The following is a 27,955-nucleotide window of genomic DNA, read 5'->3' on the forward strand; positions in this document are numbered from 1 at the left end:
TCTCTCTCTCTCTGCCTGCGTCTCTGCCTACTTGTGATCTCTCTCTCTGTCAAACAAAATCTTTTTTAAAAATCTGGGGAGAGGTTGAAGCACCATTATCCTTTTATAATGTGGTTTCCTACCCCACCACTAAATAGCCAGCTCGTAAACCCTTCCAATGTAAGACAGGGAACACACCGGAGATGGGATGATTCTTGGTGAAGAGAAGGAACGGTATGTCCTGAAAGCTTTCAGAGTCCCCACTGCCCATGTGGAGCTGTCAGCCCTCCTCCCACAGTTAATCAGCTTCAACTTCTACTTGGGTTAGAGACAACCAGAAGCTCTAATGTATTGAAAAAAAAAGATGAGTACTGAAAAGGTCTGTATTCCACTCTTGTATTCCTGAAGAAATGAAGGAATTTTCTAAGTGAGAATCTCTACAGATTTAAAGTCTTTAGTCCTTAGAGGGAAGGGTGGGCAACTATCTCACACCCTTCTTTGGAAATTCACCTTTGCCCATGATTTTTTTTTCTATTCAGTAGAATGGCTATGGGTTTCTACAGAATTTCTAGAATATATTTTTCATGAATGGGGATAATGTCTTATTTTTTGGTGAAGATTTGAGAGAAAAAGCACTAGTTGAGGAGGGGCAAGCAGATTCCCTGCTGAGCAGGAAGCCCAACTCAGGGTTCGATCCCAGGACCTCAAGATGATGACCTGAGCCGAAGTCAGATGCTTAACCAACTGAGCCACCGAGGTGCCCCTAACGTCTTATTTTGAGCTTGATATCATGTTAAGAAGAACGATGTGGTTTCACTCGAGTCCCGTAGTTTGTGATTTGTGGCTTGGAATCCCAGTTGGAAGGAAATGACTGACCAGGACGCCCCACTTTTTGTGAGGTTTAGAGGCATGGTCAGGTATAACAGCTTCAGGCATGATTTAGAAGGCAGAGCCAGAGCAGGCTACTTTGTGAAGTAGTGAGCTCCCCATTCATGAGACGACTGTTCAATCAATCAGAAGCCTCCATTACGGTCACTTGCAATGGAGACTGTACTTCTTGTGCTTGAATTAGCTGGGAGTTTGGAATACGATGATCTCAGAGGCCCTGTCCATTCTAAAATACCATGTTTCCATGACTGCACACAGCAGAGCTACACACATGGAAGACCATGAGCCATAGAAGCCTTGCACAGAGGAAGACTGTTTTCCAGAAAGGAAAAGAAAATGGAGTGATTAAGTTCTAACCTGTCTTAACTTGCAGATCCACTGGCCTCTTCCCCATGTGACAAACTCTCTATGCCTATTTTCATCAATCCACGCAGAATGTGGATTACTTTTCACTTAATATTTATATTATAAAAGTGATAAAACAGCAAATAAAAGTAGTAGGGGGAAAAATACCAATAATACCATTAATTCATCACAACAATTATCTTGATGTAGTCCTTTCCATCTTAGTATGACTACTTGTAGTTAATCTTTACTTGAAACATTCAAATGTTTTTTCCTATCGCTGCATAGTCTTTGGGATTATTAAAAATGATAATTGACCAGACTATTCTGTCCAGTGAATATATCACAGTGCATATTCCTAGCTTTGTTGAACATTTATGTGGTGTCCAGTTTTTCAACATATTGTAATTATAAGTAATGCAGTGAAATTCTTGCCCATTATTTTGCATTATTTCTTGGGACAGGAGATGTTCAGTTTGAGTATTAGGTAAAAAATAGGTGCATTTTTATGGCTTTTAGTAGATGATGGCAAATTGCTTCCAAAGGGCCAAAACCACACCAGTTTATACCGTCCCTCTGATTTCGCTTCACCTTACCAGCAAGCAGTATTTTCATTTTCAAATTGCTAGGTGACTTTTTCTGGCTTACAAGGTGGGATTTTTAAAAAATATGGCTCATTGTCTGGAAAACATGTGTCCTTTACCCACTTATCTTATGCGAGCTTAATGTCTTTATCAGGTTGTGTGAAATACATTCACAAACTGATTTTTCCAAATAAAGATATTAACCATTTTTCCTAAACCACATCTTCCCAGTTTGCCTCTTTTGTTTATATTATGGCTTACCCACAAAATTATCTAATTTTTATAGTGGAATACATCAATAATTTTGTGAGTTCTGATTGCTGTTCTGATGCTGGTTCTAGAATGTTAGCACTGCTCTAGAAAATATTTGGTCTTATTCTCTGTTATTATTGTGATTTTTATCTTTAAAAAAGATATTTGACTTTAATCCATCTGAAATTTATTCCGGTGTGAGGCATATCAAATCGATCACATCTTCCCTTTTTAAAAAATGTTAATAATTCCAACACCTTTTGTTGAGAGATCCTTTCCTTTTTCCATTTTATTCTCATATTTCCCTTATTGTATTAAATTTCTACACATCTATGCAGATTTAAAAAATTTTTTTAAAGACTTTATTTATTTGTCAGAGAGCGAGTGAGAGTACACACAAGCAGGAAAGCAGGCAGGCAGAGGCGGTGAGAGAAGCAGGCTCCCTGCTGAGCAAGGAGGATTTTTTAGAAGATTACTTATTTATTTAGAGAGAGAGAGCAAGTGTGTACTCACAAGTGGGGGTGGGAGGAGCAGAGAGGGAGAGAACCCCAAGCGGACTCTGCGCTGAGCCTAACACAGGGTTCCATCTCACAAACCTGAGACCACGACCTGAGCTAAAATCTAGAGTCAGACGTTCAACTGACTGAGCCACCCGGGCACCCCCTCCTCATTTAAAAAAATATATCACTACCAGTTTCATTTTTCGATAGTAATTTTAGATCCATTTTATCAACTTCCAAAACACCCTCTGGATTTTGGTTTGACTGCACTTATTTAGCAGTAATAATTATTCAGTCCACACATTAACCTGTGGAGAATTGACTTCTTTGCCGTATTTAATGACATGGTAGGTCCTTTCTGTCTCAATGTGCAGAAGCATGCTAGGAGTGCAATCACAGACGGACCGGGCATGGCCTAGGCCGGGAGGCTGGGATTTCTGGAGAGCACAGGTGTTGGGAGGACTCCCTGGGCTGGACCTGGGCTGGACCATGCAGGCCTACATGCTGACTTGTCTGCCAGAAAGGGAGTCCAGGCGAGGGAGACCGGTGTACCCTGCGGAGGTCGGGATACCTGCATACTCCGTCTGATACCTGGAATATTGTTAGCCCATTCTGTGCCAGGGCAAAGCCACTTCCCCTGCCATGGCCTTGGCCCCTGAGGATTCATCCAGTTGTAAAACCCTCTTCACCTCTGGCCCGCGTTGGTGGAAGTCCCCACAGTGCCATTCCTGCTTCACCTCTGCTAGATCCCGGGGCAGGAAGGCGGAGGCCCTTCTCATGGGTCTTATGGATCCCAGCACCCGACCGAGGGCCAAGCCCTCACAGGTGTTCCATGCCAACGGAAAGAAGGGGTTCAGGGTGGAACCATGCAGCCCCAGTGTAGAGAAGAGTTCTGTCCTAGCTGATGCATTTGTGTGCACCCCGTCTCAGCCTGTGGGGCAAACAGAAATCCCCCAGAGAATCTGCAGCTCTCTGAAAAGCAGGTCTGGATGGTGCCTGTGCTGTTTGCAGACCTCACCTTGAGTAGCGAAGTTTTAGAACTATATGGGAAAGTTTTAGATCTATGTGGGAATTCTTGGCTGGGAAAAAAAAAAAGTGAGTTGGGGGTGGGGGGGGCTAGACTCCTGGTGACCATTGTGCTTTCAATGTGTATAGACAAGAAACACAAAGCCATTGGATACATTATGGTGATGGTAAGGTTATGGGACTTTCTTCTTCTTCTTCTCCTTCTTCTTCTCCTTCTTCTTCTTCTCCTTCTCCTTCTCCTTCTCCTTCTCCTTCTCCTTCTCCTTCTCCTTCTCCTTCTCCTTCTCCTTCTTCTCCTTCTCCTTCTTCCTCCTCCTCCTCCTCCTCCTCCTCCTTCTTCTCCTTCTCCTTCTCCTCCTTCTCCTTCTCCTTCTCCTTCTTCTTCTTCTTCTTCTATTTTATTTATTTATTTGACACAAAGAGAGTGAGGTCGCAAGTAGGCAGAGAGGGGCCGGGAAGCAGGCTCCCCGCCGAGCAGAGAGCCTCATGTGGGGCTCAATCCCTGGACTCTGGGATCATGACCTGAGCCAAAGACAGAGGCTTAACCCACTGAGCCACCCAGATGCCCCAGGACTTTCTTCTACATGTGTGTAGCTTTAGAATGTTTGCAAAGAATAAAAACTGTAAAAGAAATATTTTAGTGAACCGGAAAAACAAAAGTGGGTCATCCTGCACCCGAAAAGGATTAGTTATGCCGCACCACTCACTGTTTTTTCTCTGGGTGACTGTCCTCCCCAGGTATGCTTTCTTTCTGGCTGGGGCGGTTTTCAAACAGCCTGCTTGGGTTTGCTCTCGTCTGGAAGCATCTGAGGCTGTACCCCCTGTCTGAAGGGTGAAGATGCAGCCTTTAGAGATGTCAGAAAATCCTTTGTTCCTCATCTAGGGTTAACCCGCAGCCAGACCCAATGACCAGAGACGCCCTCCATACCCACCGAAAGACTAAGGAAAATCTCTGCGTTAAAAGTCTGCCTTTCTTACTGGAAGAATTTTTATTAGGCCAAAGCGTTGACAAGTTTGTCATTCCCAGAATCTGCTAACACCCTCCTTCCATTCCCTTCAATTTTTAGTGCTTTTTCCTCCTCATTTCTAGAGGGGAGGGAAAACTGTCTTGAACAAGCAGAAAGTTTTATCCAAGGTGTTTGGCAATGACTCCATGTGCTGGGAAAGATTTATGTCTCTGTTCTCTGGCACTGCCTAGTGTGAGCTCACTTAAAACAACTGAATAAATGAGTTCACTTTATCCTGTCAAAATGGAACTGAGGGCGGCATGGTACCCAGCTGGGGTCCATGGGGACCCTGAGGCAACGTTCATGTCTCAGTCACTTGTGCTGAGCTCAGCCGTTTTTATGTCTGTCTGAGATCATTAAAACGAGGAGGGCAGGGAGCAGAAAGACCTGTGGAATGAATGGTGTGATGGAAACACCACTCGAAGCCCACAGGGCTCAGCCAAAAGCCTGAATTTAGGGGTTCACTTATAAAGCTGCCTCTCTGCCTGTTTTGTCTCCCCCATTAGCGCCCCTTCAGACAGAAGCAAGACCCATTGGTTTGACCAGAGTTCCTTGAAGGGGCTCCCAGAGAGGGGTTTATTCGTGCTAATGGTCACAAGAGTATTTGTTTCCCTTAAGTCCTATTTTCTCATTCCTGCGGCCCTATGACGGTTAAGACTGGGCCTGTTGAGACAAGGCCTTACTGTAGAAAAAGAACATGGATTCTGCCTTGGATGCATCGTCCAGGCTAGGCTCAGGTCCATCCCTTTACACAGGTTGGGGCTCAGGATGCTTTGTTATTAACTCCAGGCAGCTGCCCCCAAAGGAAGTGTGGTGCTGCTTAGTCCCAGGCAGAGGGCAGCTGGCTAGGTGGAGGGCCCAGGATGGGCCTTCTGGGAAACCACTGCAGTGACTCTCCACTCTTCCCGATGCTAGGACTTCTTCTTCCTTCTAGAGTCCTCGGGCTTCAGCCAGAGGGATGGGTGGTTTCTGTCTTAGGCTGGGAACCTGAGACTATAATAACCCCTAACAATTTCTTGATGTTTAAAGGTGGCAGCATGTGTCCCCTAGACTGTAAGGAGACCATAAGGGTGTGGGGATTGTGCCTTCCTCCAGAGGAAGGGAGGTGAGGGAGGAAGGAAGGCAGGAGATCTTCACAAGTCCTGGGAAACTCCCATGGGAACATAATAATGCCATTTTATAAATGTGGAAGCTGACAGGTTGTGATTTGTATGTGTAAATATATCCTTAAATTGATTTGTTTTTCCTTTAAAATGGAACTAGTTTGATGTGTGCTGGTTATATTTTTCCAACATGCATTAAAATGCAAATATGTATGAGAAAAAAATCGTCCCACAGGCATTACCTTGGCTGCTGTCCAGAGTGCTCTCATCCCACGAGGGCAGTGGCTCTCATGGCGCGGTGTGAGGCTGGCAGCCTCAGCATCCTCTGAAAATGTTTCAGAAATGCAGATTCTCAGACCTTACCACAGACATCCTGAAACTGAAGCTCTAGGAATGGGGCTCAGCCAGCCTCTTCTCAAACCTTCCAGGTGATTCCCGAGCTCGCTGAAGTCTGGGAACCACTACACTGGAGTGTTAGGCCACTCGGGAACATTCTGGTTGGGTCTCCTTTGCTCTCACAGTGTCCTCATGACTGCAGAGCACATGACAGCCCTGGGATGTTAACATAATGCACAGATGTTAATTCCGACCCTTTCACAGCTTAGTTAAGAAAGACATATCACAGTATGATATCAACCAACACCCACATCAAGGAAGACAACGTGAAAGTTATAATGCTGGCTCATTTCTCTCACTCCTCTGGTCCATATTCAGAACTGACAAGTAGGACCTAGGAAAGCAGCTAGCTCCCCATGGTTTAGAGCAGTTCCATCTGGCAGAACTCTCTATAGGGATGGAGATGTTCAATATCAGCATGGTGCTAAGAGATAGTTCTCCATGGGTCTTTTGCATTTCTGCACATTTTTCAGAATGATTACCTTTTTCTGGACAATTTTCAAGAACATTTGTGTAGCCGACAGTCGTGAACAGTAGAGATAATGTCTTCCTCCAGAGGGGGGGGGGGGAACAACCAGTTGGGTTCCTGCACATTATAAAATATTCGGGTTCCTGAAACTGGGGTTTCCTCTCTTGTATTGCTACCCACTGTGTGTACAAGTATCAGGTGGCCCTCTTCGTGAGAACCAGAGCTTAGGAAACCAGAGCAAGAAAATGCTGATACTCTGGCTTCCGAAGTTGCTGTAAATAAGAAAGCTTTTTGTCTTCTGCCAGCATTTGTGAAACCGGCAGATTAACTTGTTAGCTCGCACCTAGGGGAAGATCTAAGATTCTGCACCTTCCTCAACACATTGTCTGACACATGTGGCTAACTGAGCACTTGAAATGTGGCGAGTGTGACCAAGAAACTGAATTTTTAGTTTGAGCTCATTTCCCCCCTAGTTTTATTGAGGTGTAATTGACCCAAAAAGTTGTATATATTTAAAGTGAATGTGATGATCTAAGTATACGTTGTGAAATGATCACTGTGAACAAGTTAATTAACATATTCATCATCTCACATAGGTATCTTTTGTTTTTTGGGGTTTTTTTTGTTTTATGTATTTATTTATTTTTTTGGCGAGGACTCTTAAGAACTACTCTCAGCACATTTCAAGTATATAATACAACATTATTAACTATAGTTGCCATGCTGTACACAAGCTCCTCAGAACATATTCATCTTATAACTGAAAGGTTGAACGCTTTGGTCAATATCTTTCTATTTATCTCACTGGCCAGCTCCAAGCAACCACTATTCTACACTGTTTCTGAGTTGGACTCCCCCCGCCTCCTTTTTATAGATTCCACATATAAGATTCCATCAAAGCCAAACAGTATTCGTCTTTCTCTGGCTTATTTCATTTAGCATAATGCCCTCCGGATTCATCCGTGTTGTCATAAATGACCAGATTTACTTTTTTATGGCTGAGAAATATTCTGTTATATATTTAGACTGCCTCTCCTTTATGCATTCATCCCTCAGTGGACTGGTAGTTGTTCCCATATCTTGGCTATTGTGACTCAGTCTGCAGTAAACATGAAGGTACAGATAGAACTGATTTCACTTTTTTTGGATGTATACCCAGATGTGAGATTTTTTTTTTTTAGAGATTTTATTTATTTATTTGATAGAGATCACAGAGACGCAGTCAGAGAGGAGAGGAGGAAGCAGGGTCCTCACAGAGCAGAGAGCCTGATGTGGGGTTCGATCCCAGGACCCTGTGATCACGACCCGAGTTGAAGGCAGAGGCTTTAACCCACTGAGCCACCCAGGTGCCCCAAGATTTATTTTTAAATAGCTACACACAGCTAGGGACTATCTTATTGGACCACATGGCTTAGAAGGTTCAGGTCTCAACCAGCCTGGCCCGGTGGAGGGATTTTCAACATTGAGAGGGAGCTGAGACTTAAAGCATTCTCTACTTTCAGTATTTGAGTGTTGATGATTCTGCAGCTCTAGGAGGAGTAGAGTTTTTTATTGTGCCTGGAGGGGTTTCCTGGTATAGCTCAGAGGTGAAAGGAAAGAGAAATTGGGGCTGAGTTCGAAGCTTGGTAATGGGGAGATCATCTTGCTCTAAGATATATCTTTTGGAAGAGGCGTGGAGGCTAGAGAGAGAAGACACGGCCACAAAAGACAAGCAGAGCAGTGGCCCTTAAAGAATTTACCCAGCCCTGCCCTCCCCTCCTCCCCTCGGCTTGGGAATATACCCCATCCACCCCTGGCTGGTCAGAAACCCCTCGAGGGTCTTTTCAGCTCCCTAGGCGTCTGCCCCCTTACCTCCTGGCTCAGAACAATCTCTTCTTTGATTGCTGGCTCAGGCCCTGCTGACAGGTCAGGTCATACGTACCTAATCTGGAGGAGCCGGGGCCTGAGGGATGATAAACGGGGCTTCTCATTTCAATAAAGTTTGTGCAGAATATTGGAAACAGCTGTGGGCCTTGGCTGGCAGTGTCAGAGCCCATGGGGACCTGGTGTTTTCGGGAGGAGGGTTGAAATCGGGAAACACCAGGGCGGGAGTCCAAAGGGTGCTTTGGAACCAGAAGGCTGAGAAAGCTGGGGAGCCTAGTTCAATGCCAGCTCCTGCTGGATCTTAGGCTTTGGGGAGGACGGAGAGCACTCTGGAATCAGAGGACTTGGGTCACGCAGGAGAGGTCTGGGTTGCCCACCAGACATTTACTCATATTTATGTGAATATGTCATTTATTTCACAGATCCCACCTAGATTTCCCTGCAAGCTGCTTTTCTCACTTAACATCATGAAAATCTCTCTAATGTACTCTTTTTCTTAAATTGTGGTAAAATATATACAAAATTTACCACCTTAACCACTTTTAAGTGTACAGTTCACTAATGTTAAGGATATTCACGTTGCCATGCAATGGAACTCCAGAATTTACCTTGTAAAACGGAAACTCTGTACTTTCAACAACTCCCCATTCCTCCTTCCACCCAGCCCCTGGTAGCCACTTTTTCCTTTCTTCCTTCCTTCCTTTCTTCCTCCTTTCCTCCCTTCCTTTCTCTCTTTCTCAAGATTTTATATATGTAATTGTCAGAGACAGAGAGAGAGAGAACACAAGCAGGGGGAATGGCAGGAAACCAACGCAGGGCTCGATCCCAGGACCCCGGGATCATGACCTGAGCTGAAGGCAGACGCTTAACCGACTGAGCCACTCGAGCCTCCGAACCCCTTTTCTTTCTGTCTCTATGAGTTTGACTACTTTGGAGGTCTCTAAAGTAGAATTGTACAGTATTTATCTTTGTAATTTACTCTCTTTGGTAGTTGCATAACATTACAGTATAGGGACATACGTCTATCATTCAACCACTACTAGTATTTTCGCCCCAGCAAAAGGAAAATGCTATCAAAAATTTTTATGTATATCCATGCATACTGGAGTTTGCTGCCCGTATCTTTGTATGTATTTATTTATTTTTCTGTAGGATAAATTACCAGAAATGAAGTGGCTGGGTCAGAAAGATACGTACTTTTAGGTTTCATCCAAATCCCTTTTCCAGAAGTCTGGGTAATCCCCATATTCACAGCTGTTACTGCTGCTTCCCCTACATCTCCACCAGCCCTGACCCTCCTCACTCTGTAAGTTTTGCTATTCTGATGAAGGAAAAGTGGTATCATGCTTTTATTTTATTTTTTTAAAGATTTTATTATTTATTTATTTGAGAGAGAGAGAGAGAGCACATGAGAGAGCATGAGCAGGGGCAGAGGGAGAGGGAGCAGCAGACTCCCCGGTGAGCAGGGAGCCTGATGCAGGGCTCGACCCCAGGACCCTGGGATCATGACCTGAGCTGGAGTCAGGTGCTTAACCAGCTGTGCCACTCAGACACCACGTTTTTAAAGTGTACATTTCTCTAATCTTCTTGCCGAGATTGTGTGCTTTTCCCTAAATGCATTGGCTGTTTACAACAGAAATATAGATGCATCATATTTGTATGTTTTGTCCATTTTCCTGCTGACTTATTTCTCTTTTTCATCGTGTGGAGGAGCTCTTTGTGTGTTACCGCTACCAACTCTCTATTGCTAGTAGCTCCTGAAATGTTGTCTCCAGTCTGTAATTTGTCTTTTTACTCCATGTGATCTTTGAATCCTTTGAAAATTTAAAAAAGATACACATCTATCTTTTCCTCTCTGGCTTCTGGATTTTCTGTCTTGTTTAGAAAAATCTCTTCAAATCAGACATTGTATAAATATTCTTCTAATGTTTTCCTCGTTAAATTGCTTCAAACAGTGTTTAAAATTGTTTTAAATATTTCCCCATGAAATTGTTTAAATTTGGAGAACAACACATAAACTGTTTTACGTGTGTAAATTTAAATAAATTTAAATCTTTCATCTATTTAAAATTTAGTTTCAGTAACTTGTGAGGTACAGAGATGAAGCTTGTTCCTTTTTTTTTAGGGAGCCAGGGGTGCCTACATAATTTATTAAATAAACCATCCTTTTCCCCACTTTTATTGTATATTATCATATGTGCTGGGGTAGATTTCTGGACTTGGTTCTATTTCTGTTCCCTGGATCTATTTATTTTGTCCTTTACCCTTAGTGTATGATTTGATCACAGTGATTTTGAGTCCGTGTTCCTCAGGCCGCTCTTACCTAAATATTTCACTGTTTTCATCGTTATCATTACACAAGTCCTTTCCAGCCGTCACAGCTTGTGAATATCAGTAACTTTTCAAGACAAACCAGAGTAAGTCCAGGAAAGCCTGCTCACATACGCTTTCAGGAACCAACCACAGCGAAGCCAGAGGATATTAGATGAGCACCTACTATATGTCCTGCTCTTTTCAGTAAAGCTGGGGCTAGAAGACCAGAATTTCCCACGCTTCTGTGACTAATAATAATTTAAGGTTCTGGCTTCTCAGCTCCATTCCTATCCTCGATTCACTGCTTTGCAAAGGTGGCCTCAGGCCCTGAGAATCCCATTTCTGCTTTGCCTGCTGCTCCTTTTTTGATCCTTGCGACCAAGCCACTAGAGGGAGGCTTGCTGGCTAGAAGATGAAGGGTGAGCACGTTTGTTCCCTTTGTGCCTGAGTGCTCCCTGTAAGCAGAAGCCTGGCCACCTCCAGCAGCAGGCCCGTCCCAAAGTAGCAGCCGAATGATTGCAGCCTCTCCAACGCTCACGGCTTCACCATCCCCCACGAGCCCCACAGTCCTGCTCCAGGAGCCCCTTCCTCAGAGGTCTGGGCGCAAGCCCCTGGGGTCCTTCTTTCCCATGCAGAGCCTCCTCCGTAGAGTTCTGGGTCCCTCCTCAAAGGTCTAAGGGCTAGTGGCTGCAACCTCTTCATCTGGTTTCCCCAGGACACTTGAGCATTCTCTTGTTACCTCATAACAAGCGTATATCAATTCTTTATCCTTTTTCCAGCTGACTGGTGTGATTTCTATCTCCTGACTGGACCCCAACTGAGCTAGGTAATGGGGAATGGAGTTTTCTGGGGGTTGAGGGCTGCTTCTCTTGGCCGCCCCACAGGGAACTCCCCTCCCTCCTCCATTCCCAGAATTATTTGGCTGCTGGTTGTCAAGGAAACGGCTGACAATTTCCAGTTTGCAAGCCTCCCTCTGGAGCTCTACAGAGACATTCTGGAAACTCCCTACTCCTTCCTGCTCCCCAGCCAGGGAACTTGGAGAACCTCGCCAGGTTTGGGGGGCAGGGCTTGGGAGCGGAAGAGGGGAGCTGACCAGGCCTGCAGATGGAGAGAGAGGCAAGCGTTTCCTTGGGCCCTGGCTTCCTCCACGGACCCCTGGTGCCTGGCCAGCTCCACTGGCCTTGTCCAGACAGATACCTACTGGACCTACTGGGTCCAGACAAGGCCGAGTTCTCCAACCAGGCCCTGAGCCACGGAAACCTGTCCCCCGCCCCGTGACTCCAGGCATGGTGGGAGCCCCATTGCTAGCTGCAGGCAGGGAAGAGCTTGGAACCTTTCCTGGGGAGGAGCTTCAGCCATTCCTAAGTTCCTGTCACTGCAACAGGGAGCAGCACACACTGACGCCTCGTGTCACGGCCCCAGCTCCAGTCTATTTCATAATAGTAACAGCGGCAACATAATAATAATAACAACAATAATGGCAGTGAAGTGGGTGTGAATCTCGCTCTATTAAATTCAAATAAAGCTGTCACCATTCCTGGGACCCTGCCCCCACCCCAGATCCCCACCAGAATCTTTGAGGCTTCTGTACAAAGTACCAAAAACAGGGAGACACTTCTAACCCGGGGTCCATTGTGGTTGGGGCCGACCTTTTCACTGGCTGAGCTTGGAGGGACTTTCCATTTCTCTGCCCTTGTGGGTCACAGGCCTGGCCTCTAGAGGTTCATCCTCTTCCAGGGACCAAGGGACCTCTGACCTGTCCCCAAACTCAGGAAAGTCTCTTCAACTACCACTAGAGGCATGCTCCTTAGTCCTTACCACGTCCACGGGGAACACCTAACACAAGTTTTCAGTGACTTCATGCTTCTCAAAAAATAAAAAATGTGAACTAGGGATTGAAGCCCCTGTGGTGTCTGCTCTACAAACATCCTTGAGGCAATGCAGAACCTAAGACTTGGCTGAAGCTTTATCCATTTTTGCAGAAGTCTTGTAGGGCAAACATAAGACACCATGACATGTCATCCCCAAGTGTTTCAGTATTAAGAAAATGATGTCTTACATCATGGCAAAACCATTATCTCACAAAACAGAATGAATAACCTTTTTCTAGTGTTGTTGCATCAAGAATCAGTCTCATTTACAGGGAAGACCTGAGACCTGGAGTGGAGAAGGAATTTGCCTGGGGTTCCCTCGGGTGGCGGGCCACAAAGCCGGGATCTGAACGCTGACCTGCCTCCAAGCTCTGCTCTTTCCACACCCCCATATTTGCACAATGGTTTCTGCTTTGCAACTCCCCTCTGCGCACCCACTCCTCCAGCTCTTACAACAGCCCTGAGAAGCCCCTGAGCCAATGTGACAACCCCGTTTTTAACAGATCTGGAAACAGAGGCCCGGAGCAATGGGGTATCCTGCCTGCAGTGGTGCTAGGGGGCTGGCTGTGAAGGTCTCCTCTTCCATGGCAAAGCAGACGGAAGGAGGGTCAGCTAGGAGGCAACACTGGCATGGAAACCAGGCCTCTTTCCCATGCCCCAGCGAGGCGTCTAGCCACCATTGGTAACCTCAACTTCAGCCTCCCCTGCCTCCCTGCCTCCCCTGTCTGCCCCCTATGGTCTGTTGGTCTCCCTTTCTTCATCCCTCTATCTAGGGCCTCATTCTTTTGGTCTCCAAAGAGCAGTTAACCAAGTGACTAAGCAGTGACCCCTGCCGGGCCCTCTGTCCCTCTTGCCCTCCCCCTCCTCCTCTCAGCCAGGAACACAGCGGGAGCCATGTCGGCTGCGGAGTCTCTGGCCCATTTCCTCTCCAGCCCTCGGCTCATCTCCTGCCCGGGTTCCCGAGGGCCTCCGGTTGGCCTCTGATGAGGCACACATGGACACATATGGAAAAGCCATTAATTTCCAGGAACCTCTGCCTCCTCTGCTCCAGTCCAGCTGTCCCCATCTTCCACCTTCTGCTCCCCCAAAAGCTGGAGGTTTCAGAACCAGGATGCAAAATGGTCACAAGAGGCTGGAGAAACGTGACGCACCGCTGTCCACCGTGAGGCTAAAGTTTGCCCAAAAGGGAGGCAAAGGCCAGGAAACCTGAGCACTCATTGTTGCCGGACAACTACCTCCTCAAAAGACCTGGGGAGCCCCACGGAGCCGTCATTTCCTGTCAGAATGTGAAGTTTCTGTCCAGGCTTCCTCGCGGGCCTGAGTGAGGACTCAGGGACGCAGAAGTAAATGTTAACTGGACGGATGAACAAAACTCCAAAACGGTGTAACTGAGAGAGATTTGGGGCCTTGTCAGAGAGGCCTAGTGGTTCCATGGGCCCCTGGCCAGCCCCAAGGGGACAGTCTTAGGTGGGGACCAGCTGGAGAATGCCCAGAGGGATGGAGCTACAAGGAGTGCGGGGGGAAACGGAGGAAGTCCAAGCCTGTTGGCAAAATGTGCAATGCAGTGTTTTCGCATGGAGTGTGGAGAACACAGCACACGCCCGGAGAGAAATGGTAACTTGTATTATTATTTCGGTAGAGAATGAAAGGACTGGACATGCTGTTTCAATTTTCGAATGACTTTCATTTGGAAGAAGATTATGAATTGTTTTGCCAAGTTTCGGTGAAAGAACTCAACCCAGCGATTAGAAGTATGAGGGAAGCAGATTCCAGTTCACCGTACACAGAAAGAGGGCAAGAATGAACATTTGCTGAGTGTACACAATGTGCTGGGGCTTACAAGATGCTGGATATGTGTGGTCACGTCTTATCTGTCCAACAGCTTGAAGGTGTCGTCAGTGTTACGCCCACTTGAAAGATGAGGATGAGGAAGCTCAGGATGTGTTGTATGCCCAGGGTCACGTGGCTACTGCGGTGCCCACCCAATGCTGGTCAACAGGAGGGCTGAAGGGCGATCTTTCCAGAAGGCCTCAGACCTCACCCATTCAGAGCCCTCAGTGTGGTTCTCCACAATTTCCATTCAAACAGCTCCAGAGGCTGGGTCCCCACGTCCATCCTTGTAACCTCTTCTCTCTTGTCTGAGCTGAGACAACGCTCTAGGGTTGGTCTCTCGTCGTTCCTAATTGCACACCACCCCCTCTTCTTCCCTCCAGGATCTCCCAAAGCAATGAGGCAGGAGTTGATGTGAGCCTTGGGACCCAGGTAGGCTGTCGATGGAAGCCCCACCATGAGGGGACCTGTATCCACCTGAGCAAGAGGGGAGGATAGGAAGTAGGCACCCAAACCCGGGGAGCCTACAGCCTCACCTGCCCCTGGGCCTAGACACTGAGCATGCCCAGAGCAAGGCACAGAGCCAGGGTACCCTGGCTTGGCCAATACTCTACAGGAAGGAGAAGAAGGGAGAAAGAGAGATGTCCTACCGTATACAACATGGTTCATTGCACGTAGCAGATGATGTTTGTTGAATTAATTATTGATATTCTTCAGGTCAAGGTGCATAAATAATTTTAATAGACAGGTGCTATGTATGTGTCACTTCATTTACTTTTCTCAGGAAAACAATTATAGAAAGGAAGAAACGGAGGCATAGAGGGGATAAGTTACATGCTAAGATCACATAATAATGGAGAGGCAAAGCTATGTTCTGACCACTGTACTTTCTTGTCTTATGGAAGACCTTGCGTCTCTTGGCCCCTGAGCTCCCACAGCATCAGAGACAGGAGACCTGGACCTGCTCTCCCATTCTGGCCATGCCTCTTCTTCCCTTCCAGACAGGACTGCAGCTCTGCCCTCGTGGGGTGGGGGGAAAATCTTTAATTTTATGTGTCAACTTCACTGGGCCACGGGGTGGCCAGATATTTGGCCAAACATTATTCTGAGTGTGTCTGTGAAGGTGTTTCTAGATGAGATGAACATTTGAATAGGTGGACTGATTAAAACATATTGTCCCCCCCACCCCCACCCAACCACACCAGTAGGTGGGCCTCATCCAATCAGTTGAAGGCCTGGACAGAACAAAAAGTTGACCTCCCCCAAATAAGAGAGAACTCCTCCTGCTTGATTGCTTTGAGCTGAGACATCAGTCTTGGACCTGGGCTGAAGCATCAGCTCTTCTTGGTCTAAAGCCTGCCAGTCTTCAGACTAGAACTTACATCATAAGCCCTCCTGGGTCTCCAGCTTGCTAACTGCAGATCTGACAGTAAATCTCTCTCTACACACACATCCTACCAGTTCTATTTCTCTGGGAATCCTAATACACCTTATTCCCTGACTCTCCCTTCCAGAGTCTCCCTTACATGGGAGCCTAAATCCCAGGGACGACCTGCCGTTCTGCTCAAAGTCAAGTTAGGCGGGAACAGGGAGTTGGCATGGAAGAGCCTTGGCCGTGATTGAATGAGAATGGGACAGGGGTCATCCACTATCCTAGGACAAGGGAGAAGCCGAGAGAGCCTCGGTGGGCCGCTCTGGGCCCAGGAGGAGCCTGTGAGGCACTCAGCTCTGACAGCTCCTGTCCCAGCTGAGCCCTGATGAACCTGACACCAGATATAAGATCCCCCATCTCACTGGGGTCTGGGACTCTCACCTACACCCAACACCAGAGGATGGAAAATTGACCTCATGTCAGGTTGTCTATCAGAGACGGCCAGGGCTATGGGACAGCTGGTCTCCATTCCAGTATCAAGGGTCTGTGCCTCGTAGATCAGCTCTGACTGGGGACACAATGGACGGCATGCCAGCTACATTCTGGGCCCTGTTTGCCCGAGTGTGTGCGTGCATGTGTGCAAGTGTACATGTGTCTGTGCCAGAGAGAGAGAGATAAGGAATTTTATCAAACACACGTAAAAGTTTACACAACAAAATTACACAGTTTGATGAACTTTAACCTCTACCTAAGGCAAGAAAGAGGACATTACGAGCACCCAAGAAGGTTCCCCTAGGCTAATAAAAGGTTTTCACTTAATACCCACAATAATCGTTACAGGAAAGAAGGTATTATTATCCCCCCTTATCTGCAAAGAAATGAAAACTCAGGTTCAGAAATTTCCTGAGTTCACTGTTGGTCAGTCAAACCCTGACTTTGTGTTTGACCCCCGAGCTTCTTCCACCCTCTACCAGTTTCTCCCAATAAAACATGAGCAAAACACAAGGGGGGAGGAAGGGCATTTGAAGGTGTGTTTGAATCTCCTCGCCCCTGAGGTCTGGAGGACTGCACTCTGGGCAGGTGGTTGGACTCACTGAGACTAGGGCCTTTTTCAACTCTATGCTCTGTGCCTCATTTTATACTATCATTAAGATGAAAATTCAGGGAGCTCAGGGCGTGTCCCTTAGATCTGTCCCAGCCAGGTCTTGCCCTCCCCAACTCTGCATTATGGATGGAGTGAATCATCTGGTAAATAATTCACTTGTCATTGGGCCAGCAAGGGTAACAGGAGAGCAGGGAAAGGGTGGCAGAAGGCTGAGGTTGGCAACCCGAGCCAGACCCCCAGTCCTTCCGGGGCCAGGCTTTTGCTCTGGAGAGAGAGCACCCGAGTGTCAGGCAAGAGCCCCAGGTGGACAGCCACCCAGGGAGATGAGGCCATGGAGAGGTCCGAGGGCTCTGCACAGACCACTCAGCCTCCTGTTGCTGACAGCCCTTTGCCTTCTGCTTGTAGGGGCCTCAGGTGAGTGATGCTCTGGCCACCCCGCCCGGTGGACCATTCCCCACTCACATCCTGCCTTTTCTCCCGCTGCCTTCTTTGGGATCTCCCTTTAACGCTTGCACGGCCATTCAATGAAGTCCATCAGCTTTCTTTATCCACTAGGGCTTAGCCAGGATGCCCTGAGCCACTGCTCTGTGCCAGGCGGGGGAGGCGGGGCCAGGGCACAGAGAGCCCACTGAGTTACCCTCCCAAAGCTGGGGTCACCCTGTCGGTGACCGTCAGGTAGTAAGCATGGTGCAACACAGATCTGGGCTTCCCAACGTTCCCTCCAAAGTGGATGGTCTTCAGGTTGCCGAGAGCACTTGGGAGACCAGCGGTCTAGCTGAGAGATGCTGGCAGCTTGGTCCAGCACAGTGGGAAGAAGAAGCTTCTGTGTTAAGGGTTCTGCTTCTTGATCTATGGAATAGCAGAACTTTGCCCTCGCTCTCCAGCTCCATGCCTGTCTCCCCTTCTCTCTCCGGAGGAGCTGGGAGCAGTGGAGGAGAGCCTGAGATGGGCAGCCAGGCTCCACTCCCAGCTCGACCACCTACCGTGTGGCTCGAGACAAAGTGACTTCATGCTCAGAGTCTCTGGGGGATGTGATTACCGTGACAGTTAAGGTCAACAAGTAATGCGTGTGCAGGACTTCACACAAACGCATTCAACAAATGGAAGCTAATGTGAATCACTCCCATGCCTTGTCATCTGAGGCACTTACCGTCATCCGTGTGTGCTGAAACTCAGCACGTTAAAGCTACCAGACCACGGGGGACAGGAGAACATGGGGCTCAGGCACATGCCGCGGTTCCATGCTAGGTCCTGAGGAGAAAAGAACAGCATAGACTAAAAGCTCCCCAAGAGCAGGGGTGGGGTGACTCATTTGTCCTTATAACCCTGGTGCAATGTATGGGGACAGGCACCTCATAATTAGCGGCTGACAACTGCATGCTGGCTGGGCTGCCAGCAGGCTGCTGTCATCTTCCCCCTTGCTGTAGTGGGTCTGGACTCCCCCTGGAATCTTTATGCAGAGACACCCCCCACCCCCGAGCCTGAATTGCCGGTGGCCATGCAGATCTCCCAATCTTGAGTTGATCATCAGATCAACTTCTGGATGTTTGTTTTGAAAATACAGATTCCTGGGCCCTGACGCCCTGGGGATGCTGACTCTGTGGTCTGGGATGAGGCCCCAGAGTATATATTTTTATCAAGCTTCTGCAATGGTCTGATGGCACGGGGGGATGGGAGCCTCGGCTCCAGTCTGTTCGCTGATCTTGGTCAAGGATCCCCTGGCCACCGGCTCCCACAGCACAGCTAGAGAAGAAACTCCGGAGCTCGCTCAAACCCACTCCAGGAAGGAGGACAAGGGGCCCAAGGAGGGGAAGCAGGAGAGCCCAGGCCAGCGCAGACATCCTGCATTGCTGCTCTGTCCATAGGGCCGCCCCACCCGACCCACCGAGGCCCTGACGAAGAGGCCACGTCCATCCAAGGAGTGCGGGGTGGCTCCGTGGAGCTGGCCTGTGGCTCTGGACTGGCCCCTCTCGTGGTCTTCTGGAGCTTCACTCCCCTGGGCTTGCTGACGCCCCGGCCTGTGGCTGTCACTAATGGGGCGGAGTCCAAGGTGGAGGCCGGGGCCTCGGCTCTGGGGGCCGTTAGTTTACGGAACAGCAGCCTGGTGCTTCGGGAGCTGCGGGAGGGGGCCCGAGGCCACTTCCTGTGCCAGGCCCTGCACGCGGCCGGGGGCCAGCTGCACACCACCTACTCCTACGTCGCGCTGGCCGTGCTGGGTGAGAGGCCAAACTGGGACAGGTCTGACCCGAGTGGCCTTGTGTGCTGCTTTGCCTCTACTTGCATGTGCCTCCCATTGCCTTGGGCTGGGCCCGGGTGCCATAGGACCTTGCCCCTGGGGAGTGAGAAAACCTGGGCTTGAAGGAAGGGAGGGCCAGGGCCCTGTGGGCAGGCCAAACCTCCAGCCAGTCCTGGGTCCGAGATAACAAATGCAGGGCCTCTCCTTCCTCTGGCCAGTGCCCGTATCAAAGCCTCGGGTGAGGCTGAGTGACCTGTCCCCCGTGGAGGGGACCTCCGTGGTGGCCACATGTGCAGTCCGGGAGGGCACTGAGCCTGTGACATTCACCTGGCAACATCGGGCACCTCAAGGCCAGGAGGAGGAGCTGGTGGAGGTGACAGAGCGGTGGCTTCGGCTAGACCCGGTCAACAGGACACACCTGGGCTGGTACATATGCAGTGCCCACAACACCGTCAGCCGGCTGAGCAGTGATGGCGCCTTCCTTGATGTCATCTGTGAGTCACATGGGGGGTGCGTGGTCAGGGCTGGCACCTCCCCTCCCTTCTGCACCCTGCTTCCTGACATGCCTTAGGGCCCCCCCAGCAGCACCCAGCCCGCTGAGCAGCTCCAATAGTGAGAGCCTCAGGGCACTACGGGCCCCCCCACTCCTCGTATCAGACATGGATCTACTACAGGAGTTCTAGCCTTTTCCAGGTCTTGAGCCTCCCTTCCCAGGTAAATGCACATACATTCAGCATCACAATTTTACCCATAATTAGAGTAAAAGGGGTGGCCTGAGGAGCCAGCCTTTGAGTTGAGCCTGAAGGTCTCACAGGGACCAACTGGACCCTGGGGAAACTAGAAGGAGGGACACAGTGGACAGAGAGGGCAGCAAGTTGGTCCCAAGTGAACGGTTGAGAGCCTCAAAGTAGAAATCGGAAGTCTGTCTTTAAAGCACAGGTGCCTGGGGGGCTCAGTTGGTTGGGCGTCTGCTTTCGGCTCAGGTCATGATCCCAGGGTCTCGGGATGGAGCCCAATGTCAGGTTCCCTGCTCAGTGGGGAGTCTGCTTCCCCCTTCCCCTTCTCCTGCTCTATCTCTCAAATAAATGAATAAAAATTAAAGAAAATAAAGCACATGAAGAGCAAACAAAGGATTACTTTTCAGAACTCACAAGGAGCTCCAAAACAAGCAATGAGGGAGAACCTAATACAAAAGTGAAGAACCTAATACAGACAATACAATACAACCTAATACAAAAGTGAACAAATGACCAGAGTAGTCCTTTCAATAAAGAGAACAAATAAAACTAATGAAATTTTGCAATTTAAAAAAGTAATTTAAAAATGGAATTAGAAGTTTGTGTCAAAGGAAGAAGACTAGGACGGTCTAGAGCCACACTGTCCAACATGGCTGCCATTCACGGGGCTCGAGCCCTGCAGATTTGCCTGAACAAAACAGGTGTGCTCAGTCTACCGAAGGCACACTGGATTTTGAAGACTGAGTCAAAACAAACAAACAAACAAAAACAAAAACCAAAAACCCCAAATAGCTCATCAATAGTTTTTATAACTGATTACACATGAAATAATTTTCTGGGTGTATTGGGTTAAATACAAAATATTATTAAAATTATTACAATCCATTGATGCTGTTTTGCTTGGTTGGGTTTAGCCATTTTTCCTTTTTTAAGATTTGGAAATTTAAAATTGGACAATTTAAAAAAATCTGTGGATCTGTTGGACAATGCTGATCTAAAGGATTTAAAAAACCAGGACTCATGCTGCCCTGTCTTGTGGGTGGTGGTTTGTGGGATTGCAAACTCAAGATCATGGAGGAGACAGGCGAGCAGTTCTTGAGAAAGACAGAGGAGAAGAATAGCAGGCAGACAATACAGTCCTTTCTGGGAGTCAGAAAGACGGGAAAGAAGGGAAGGCAGTGACGCAAAGAAGTGAGAATGGCTGGCTCTGGGATCATGGTCGGGGCATCGTCATATCCTGTGTTCTGCCCTCTCCAGTCTAGAGGGGCCAAGCGTCCCAGTCCCAGAAAGCCCCTTGATCCTGGCTGAACCGGGAAGGTTGGTGCCCTACCTTTCTCCTACCTAGCCAGCTCTTGCTGTCCCCCTCCCTCAGTCCCTCTGGGAAATCTCCCACAGCCTAGGGAGCTTGCCTCCATGGACCCTGAGCACCTACATTTGACTGGACTTAGGGCCCCTCACCCCCTGGTTGACAGAGTGGGCACATAACACAGGCTCGTTGGACGATCAGTGCAACCAAGATTATACAAGTGAGTGAAGGAAAAAAGACCGGGGAGATGAGACAAGTCTTCCTTGCCCGCTAGATGGTCCAGACAATCCTGTGATCTCCGTGGAGCCACTGGGCTTCAGCGAGGAGGGTTTCTGGGCCAAGGAGAGGGAAGAGGTGACCTTGAGCTGCCTAGCAGGATCCAACCCCCCGAGTCACTACGTGTGGCTCCGTGACCACACTCAGATCCACACCGGGCCTGTCTACACCATCGCCAGCGCCACACCTGCCCACACAGGCCTGTACACCTGCCTGGCCCGCAACAGCCACCTGGACACACGTACCCAGGCCAGCGCCAGGCTCACCATCTACTGTGAGTGTGTGGGTAGGGGCTGCTGTAGCCTCGTGCCCTGTGGGAATCAGCATTGTCGGGGATGGGGGTGGGGGAGCGAGATGGGGCTGCTGAGCAGGGGGAGAGGCTGTGAAACCTGTGGGAAGGGACAGGGAGAGGGGAAACCCCTGACCCTATTTGGACCTTGTTCCCGAAGTGATTCTTCCCACAACTTTGGGGACTGAACTGAGGCACAGAGAAGGGTAGAGAAATGACCATGAGGCAAACACAGCAGCAAAAAGGAGAAAATGGGCAATGGGCAACCTAGGGGAAGCTGGGGACTTCCAAGGGCCCCTGGGATTCCTCAGGGGCTCCAAACTCTTACTCACCCCCTCAGCTCCTGCCTCCTGACCTGAGAGTCCAGCTCTTTGCTCACCAACCCCTCAGAGGAATCCATCTTCCCCCACCCACCCAATTCTCCCTACTTATCCTACCCTCGCCTTGTGGCCACCAGGCCCCCAGCTGGGCCTGGGGACCACAGTGTTCCAGCAGCGACATCTGTCCAGCCCATCCTCACCCACTTCTCCACCCAGATCCCCCTGAGGGGCAACCCTCCTGTGCTGTGCTCCCAACCCTCGGGGCTGTGACTTTGGTCTGCACCTGGCCTGGGGGGCTTCCAGCTGCCCAGCTGCAGTGGGAAGGGCCCCAGGGAGCTGGCCCTACCGCCCTCAACAACGTCACCTGGAGTCAGCCCGCTGCCCAGCTCCCCAACGGCAGTGTTTTCGTCTGTGCTGGCCAGCACCCAGCCCTGGCACTGCCTGCCTTCTGCAGGATCACGCTGTGTGAGTGGACTCAGGACACAGCAGGGCGCTGATGATCCAGGTGTGGGCAGGGGCCGGGGAAGCGCCCTCGAGGAGCCCTGGGATCTGGGGTGGGGCTCCAGATCACAGACTTCAAGATTTGCCATGAACAAGGAGGTGGGCAGCACTCAGCTCAGACCTCCTTCCCAACTGCTCTCCCTGTCAGCCAGGTCTCCACCACTCTGCTGTGTCCTCTGCAGTTTGGGCTTGGAACCCTGCGGCACCTGCCTGTTTCTCAGCCTCCAGCGGCAGCAGACTGTCATTGACCTTAGATTACTACCGCCCTCTTGCATGTTGCTCTTGAAATGAGCCTTTAGCTTTCTCTCTGCCTTGAAAACTTCTACCCACCACCCAAGATGAAGTTCAGATACCATCCTGTCTTTAAAGTCCTTCTGCCTGAAGCCCGAGAGAGTTTGTCTTTGTACCTGTACTGAAGCATTCATCAAAGTATATTATAATTGCTTGGTGTCTGTTCCCATGATTGCTCCGGCACATGGTCAGCCCTCCGTAACTGTGAATGAATGAATGAATGAATGAATGAATGAGCGAGTGAGTAAGGCAATAAGTGAAGGAAGGAGGGGCACCTGAGTGGCTCAGTTAAGCATCTGACTCTTGGTTTCAGCTCAGGTCATGATGGCAGGGTCATGAGATCTGAGCCCTACATCGGGCTCTGCGCTCAGTGGGGAGTCTGCTTGAGAGTCTCTCCCTCTCCCTCTGCCCCTCCTCCTTGTGCGCACTCTCTCTTTTTCTGAAACAAGTAAATAAATAAAATCTAAAGGAAGGAAAGAAAAAGGGAGGAAGGAAGGGAGAGAGGGAGGGAAAGAGGGAAGAAGGAAGAGGTAGGGCTACAAAGCCCTTTGTCCTCCTGTACAGACAGCCATGCTGAGCCATTATTCCCTGTCCAGGGGATCCCCTCCAGAGCCCCACTTGCTGGACCACAACCACAGTCGAAGACCAGTTCATCATGCTGAGCTGTGAGTGGCCTGGAGGCCAGCCCCCTGCCCTGCTGAGCTGGCTGGATGGGCTACAGCAGCCGCTGGATGGCAGCAGCCCCTCGCTGGCTGTCCACCTCCTGCAGGCCCAGGAAGACCTGGCTGGCCAAGAGTTCACCTGCTGGGGCACTCACCCACTCAGGGTCCCTGACCCCCACTGCCGACTCCAGCTGGGTGAGTCAAGGCTTGTGGCTTGGTTCTGGCCGAGGTGCGAGAGCAGCCCCTTTGGAATCAGGAGGAGGGGCCCTGGGGGCTGTCTGTGCTGGAATGCAAAGTAAGTCTGGGCCAGTTCATCTCTCAGGGACTCAAGTGTTTTTGATCCATAAAATCAGGGTGTTTGGTCTTGGTCTGTGTTGTCCAATAAAAATGCAATGAGAGCCATATATAGAATTTTAAATGTTCTAGTAGCCACATGTGAAGAAGCAAAAAGAAACAAGAGAAATGTTTTATTGAACTTAATATATCCAATATATGATTATCTCAATGTATAGTAATTTTAAAAATTATGAATGAAGTGTCCTAGTCTACTGTCCTCAGAATCTGGTGTAATTAGTTACAGCACCTGTAGGTGTGGGCCAGCCACATTACGAGGGTTCAACAGTCACATGGGGCTGGGCTGTGGCTGTTGGACAGCTCCCGTCTGGCTGGCCAGGGACTCTGTCTCCCTCATTTGCATTAATTTGCATGAGAGATGCCTGATTATATTCCTGCCTTGCATCCATGTTTCAGGCATCGGAGGTCTCTACTTCTCTCACTGCCTCTATGGGTTCTGGGTCTGCTTTCTTTCTGTCTTCATCTGGCCTCCCGCCAGTCCTATTTATTGCCAAATCAAGGGGGAAAAAAAAAAGAGTGAAAAATGTGGGAAAAGCACACAGAGGAGCAGGCACATATAACAGTTCTCACAAAATAATTCATATCTTGGTCTCTGGGCGCTCTCAGGAGACCCTCCCCTGGGAATATTTCCCTCCCTTATTACTCAGTCTCCGGGCTGGAAATTCCACCCCAGGAGATTCACGGACACCCGAAACGCTGGGTGTTTAGGACTCAGTACATAAAAACTAAGCACCTGCTCTGGGCCCAGCCCTGTGCCTGGGGCAAGGAACTGGTGGGCCACTAGGGAGAAGGGGGCCCCACTGGCAGGTGCTGGGAGGGAGGCGGTTAATACAGAGGTGAGTAAGACCGGGGCCCCACCTTTAGGAGCTGAGACTGGAGCGGGGTAGCTGAGGGGCATGGAGGCACACAGTTACTGTCAGGAAATCTTGGAGCAGATGGTGGTAGGATGCTGGCATAGAATCGAGCCTGGAAGAGGCGGCAGACTAGCCAGAGACAAGCTTCACTCTCAACTCCGTTGGCCCTGTCTCCTGGCTCATCCTGGCTTCCCCTCCTCATCCCCTCCAGGGCTAGCCAGCCCCTCACTGCCCAGCCTTCTCACTAGCCCGGGTGCAACAGACCCTTCCCAGCCTGACTCTCTCTGTCCTGCAGAAGCCCCGCAACTGTCAGTGGCTCAGTCCCGAGTGTCTGTTCTGGAAGGAGGAGAGGCCTGGCTGGGCTGCTCCCTCCTGGGGGGCATGCCGCCTGCCCGTCTCCTATGGCTGGGTCCCCAGCGACGGCAGGTGGAAGGCGGCACCTCCGGATTCACGCTGCACCCCAAGGGCGCCCAGCTCCACCTTCGCATCCGGGATGCCGACCCCACCCGCCACAGGGGCGCCTACCGGTGCGTGGCACGCAACGCCCTGGGCAGCAGCAGTCGGAGCGTCCTGCTGGAGGTCCAGAGTGAGTCAGGTGTAGCGGGCGCTTGTGTGTGGCGAGGGGGCAGGGACCCCTAGAGGGGAAGGCACAGGAATCCTCTGCTTCCAAATTTGGACACGTGCGCTCCCCAGCGCGGGCCCCAGATGGACTTGTGTGAACCCGACTGCGATGCGCTCCTGAATGCTGGCCAGCGGTTCCCCTTGGTGTCGCAATCACCTTTCGCTCAGTTTGTAGATGAGGAAACCAGGGTGACACAGACCAGAAGGGCACGCTCCAATGTGGTGCCACGCTACTGGCTGTCTCTCCACAAAAAGAGAACAAAGCTGGGTGCCCAGGTGCCCACGCCCACGCCTAGTGGTTGAAGGGGTTCAGGTGCCTGCGTGTGTCCCGCCTCCTCCCCCAGGATACCCAGCTCCTCCCAACGTCACCATCCGCCGCTTGACCTATGGGAGGCACCGGAGAGAGGTGCAGCTGCGCTGGGCCGTCGAGGGCCCCGGGAACCTGACGGGCTTCCTGGTGCAGCGGAGGGCCAGCGTCCCAAGCCCGGGAGCCGGGGCCTGGGAGACGGCGGCCAGGGACATCGAGCCTGAGAGCCGGGGCCGGAAACTGGGCGGCTTGGACCCCGGTGTCCGCTATGCCTTCCGCGTCCTGGCTCTGAATCACCACACGGCTGGACACCCCTCCGAGGTGAAGACACCAGGTGCTGAGGCCACGGCCATAGAGGCACTTACCCTTTCTCCCCAAGATCGAACCCCAAACCCAGGTTCCTCTTCTTCCCCGCAGGGCATCCCTGACTCCATTCCTTTGGCTCCTTCCCACCCAGTGCCTCCATCCCCCTGTCTTTCCTCTTCTCCACCCTCCCCTCAGGTCATGTCCGCTGCTGTCTTTCCCATCTCTCCCTGGGAGGCCCTGGAGGCCCTGGGCCTGGGGGTAGGAGCCACAGTTCAGCTTGAATCCGAAGTGTGGATGGGGTGGGGTGCAGGGTGCTGGTGATTCAGTAAGAGGAGGGGCCCAACTCTGTGCCTCAGTCTCACCTCCCAGGGTACAGGTGGGCTCTCAGCTTCCTGTGGCTCTCTCTCCATTCTGGGAACTCCAGATTTCGTGGCGTCCTTCCCTTCACCCCCAAGCTGCCAAGACAATTGGCCTCTGCCTTCTATGGCAGAAATGGGGGGCATGGCTGGGACGCGAAAGCTCTAGAGGTCGAGGCATGCAGAGAGCACCTCTTTCCTTGGGAACGAATTGACCTCTGTATTCTGGGGGTCCAGTCTTGCTTTTGATTGTCCACCACGGGGCATTGCCTGCTTGCTGCCCTCCTAGCCTTTGTTGTCAAGTTCAGCAGTGGATCCAAAGCCATGTAACCAGCGCTCTTGACTCTTAGCGGACCCCCCCTTCAGTGCCTATCCAGCAGTGCTGGGTGCAGCGGGTACAGGAGTGGTGGTGGCAACGGTGGCCTCCTTGCTGGTGTTCCAGTATGCTGCCCGGCACCCGGAGACTTTCCCCTGTGAGTGGGAAGCTCAAGGGCAAGGCTGCTTGACTCCATGGGGGGCCAGGTCTAGACCTATTCAAGGAAAGATGCAGACCCCTCCCCTCCCTGCCCTGGGCAAGGTACCTCAGGTTTTCCTTAACTCTGTCCTCTCCCCAGTACTAGCTGTCCATCTGGGCTCCAACTCCCAAACTTAGGCATCTGGGGCCACCCCCTCTATGTTCTGGGGTCTCTAGGACAGAGTCTATCTAGAAAGGGAGGGGTTTTTTTTCCCCCGGAACCTATGCTGGGTTGCTCAAGTTATGCACTTTCTTTCCTTCCTACAGGCCTTGGTCAGTTGCTGTTTCCCATGTGAGTGTAGAACCCCAGTCATTCTGAGGGTTGGGATTGTCTTCTACCTGGAAGGGAAGGGCGTGGAAGTGTAGTGGTCACTAACTTCACTCTCCCACTCTGCCCTCAGGGAGCAAAGCCACCAATACGGGGATTCAAGGGAAGGCCTGGAGGCAGAGGCCGGTAAGCATGATTTCATCCCAAAGATGATTACTTATACGTAAGGACGGCAGTCCTGAGTTTCATGCACAATGCTCAGTCTCTGGTCCTGAGAACAATCAGGGACACCTCCGCGGCGTCTGTCTCCTTTGCTTGTGCCTGTAGGCATTGAACCGCCACCCACCAACCCAGGTTCAGATCCTGCACAAGAACTCACGGATGCCCCAGTTAACGTCACCATCACTGTGACCGCAACACCATGAGGTCCCAGGATGGGCCCCAAATACGCACAGAGGAGACAGGTGGGAGTTGGAAAGATCCCCCTGTCACACTTGGTTTTAAGACCAAGATGGCTAAGACACCGGCTCCCCCTTCCCGCCTTCGTAGCAAGGACAAGGCTCAGTGCAGCACCTCTCAGTGACCTGGTTACAAGAGACAGCCTGGCCCAGCTTGTGGAAGGGAGAGACGGAAGGATGAGGAAGACACATAACTGGAGAAAAAATGACCAGGTGTCCAAGGCCGTGTGAGAAGGGTGGTTCTGGGCACGGTGCCTGGTGCGTTATGAACAAGCTAGCTGCTTCCGCACAAAGCCTGTGAACTGAGAGTTGCTAAATAAATCCTACCAGATGCTATCACTGGGAGAGGGCAATTTTCCCTGCAGTTCCCACAGGGAGAGGCTGACCCCGGCTGGG

The 27,955-nt window shown here is 50.3% G+C and overlaps 1 protein-coding gene across 1 annotated transcript; it reads left to right on the plus strand.

The window, feature by feature from the left end:
- Positions 1 to 3,190: 3,190 nt before the first annotated feature.
- VSIG10L2 (V-set and immunoglobulin domain containing 10 like 2) lies at positions 3,191 to 27,526 on the plus strand (the record flags this gene model as incomplete). Its single annotated transcript, XM_082682351.1, has 15 exons — positions 3,191 to 3,531; positions 9,667 to 9,718; positions 13,471 to 13,786; positions 17,309 to 17,317; positions 18,769 to 19,119; positions 19,358 to 19,633; positions 21,457 to 21,732; positions 22,284 to 22,532; positions 23,456 to 23,716; positions 25,025 to 25,315; positions 25,695 to 25,991; positions 26,670 to 26,792; positions 27,101 to 27,125; positions 27,235 to 27,287; positions 27,429 to 27,526. The coding sequence occupies 15 exons, from the start codon at positions 3,191 to 3,193 to the stop codon at positions 27,524 to 27,526; spliced, it is 3,018 nt and encodes a 1,005-aa protein (XP_082538477.1).
- Between the last annotated feature and the right edge of the window lie 429 nt (positions 27,527 to 27,955).

The sequence above is a fragment of the Mustela nivalis genome (assembly GCF_964662115.1).
Source record: "Mustela nivalis genome assembly, chromosome: 9".
NCBI lineage: Eukaryota > Metazoa > Chordata > Mammalia > Carnivora > Mustelidae > Mustela > Mustela nivalis.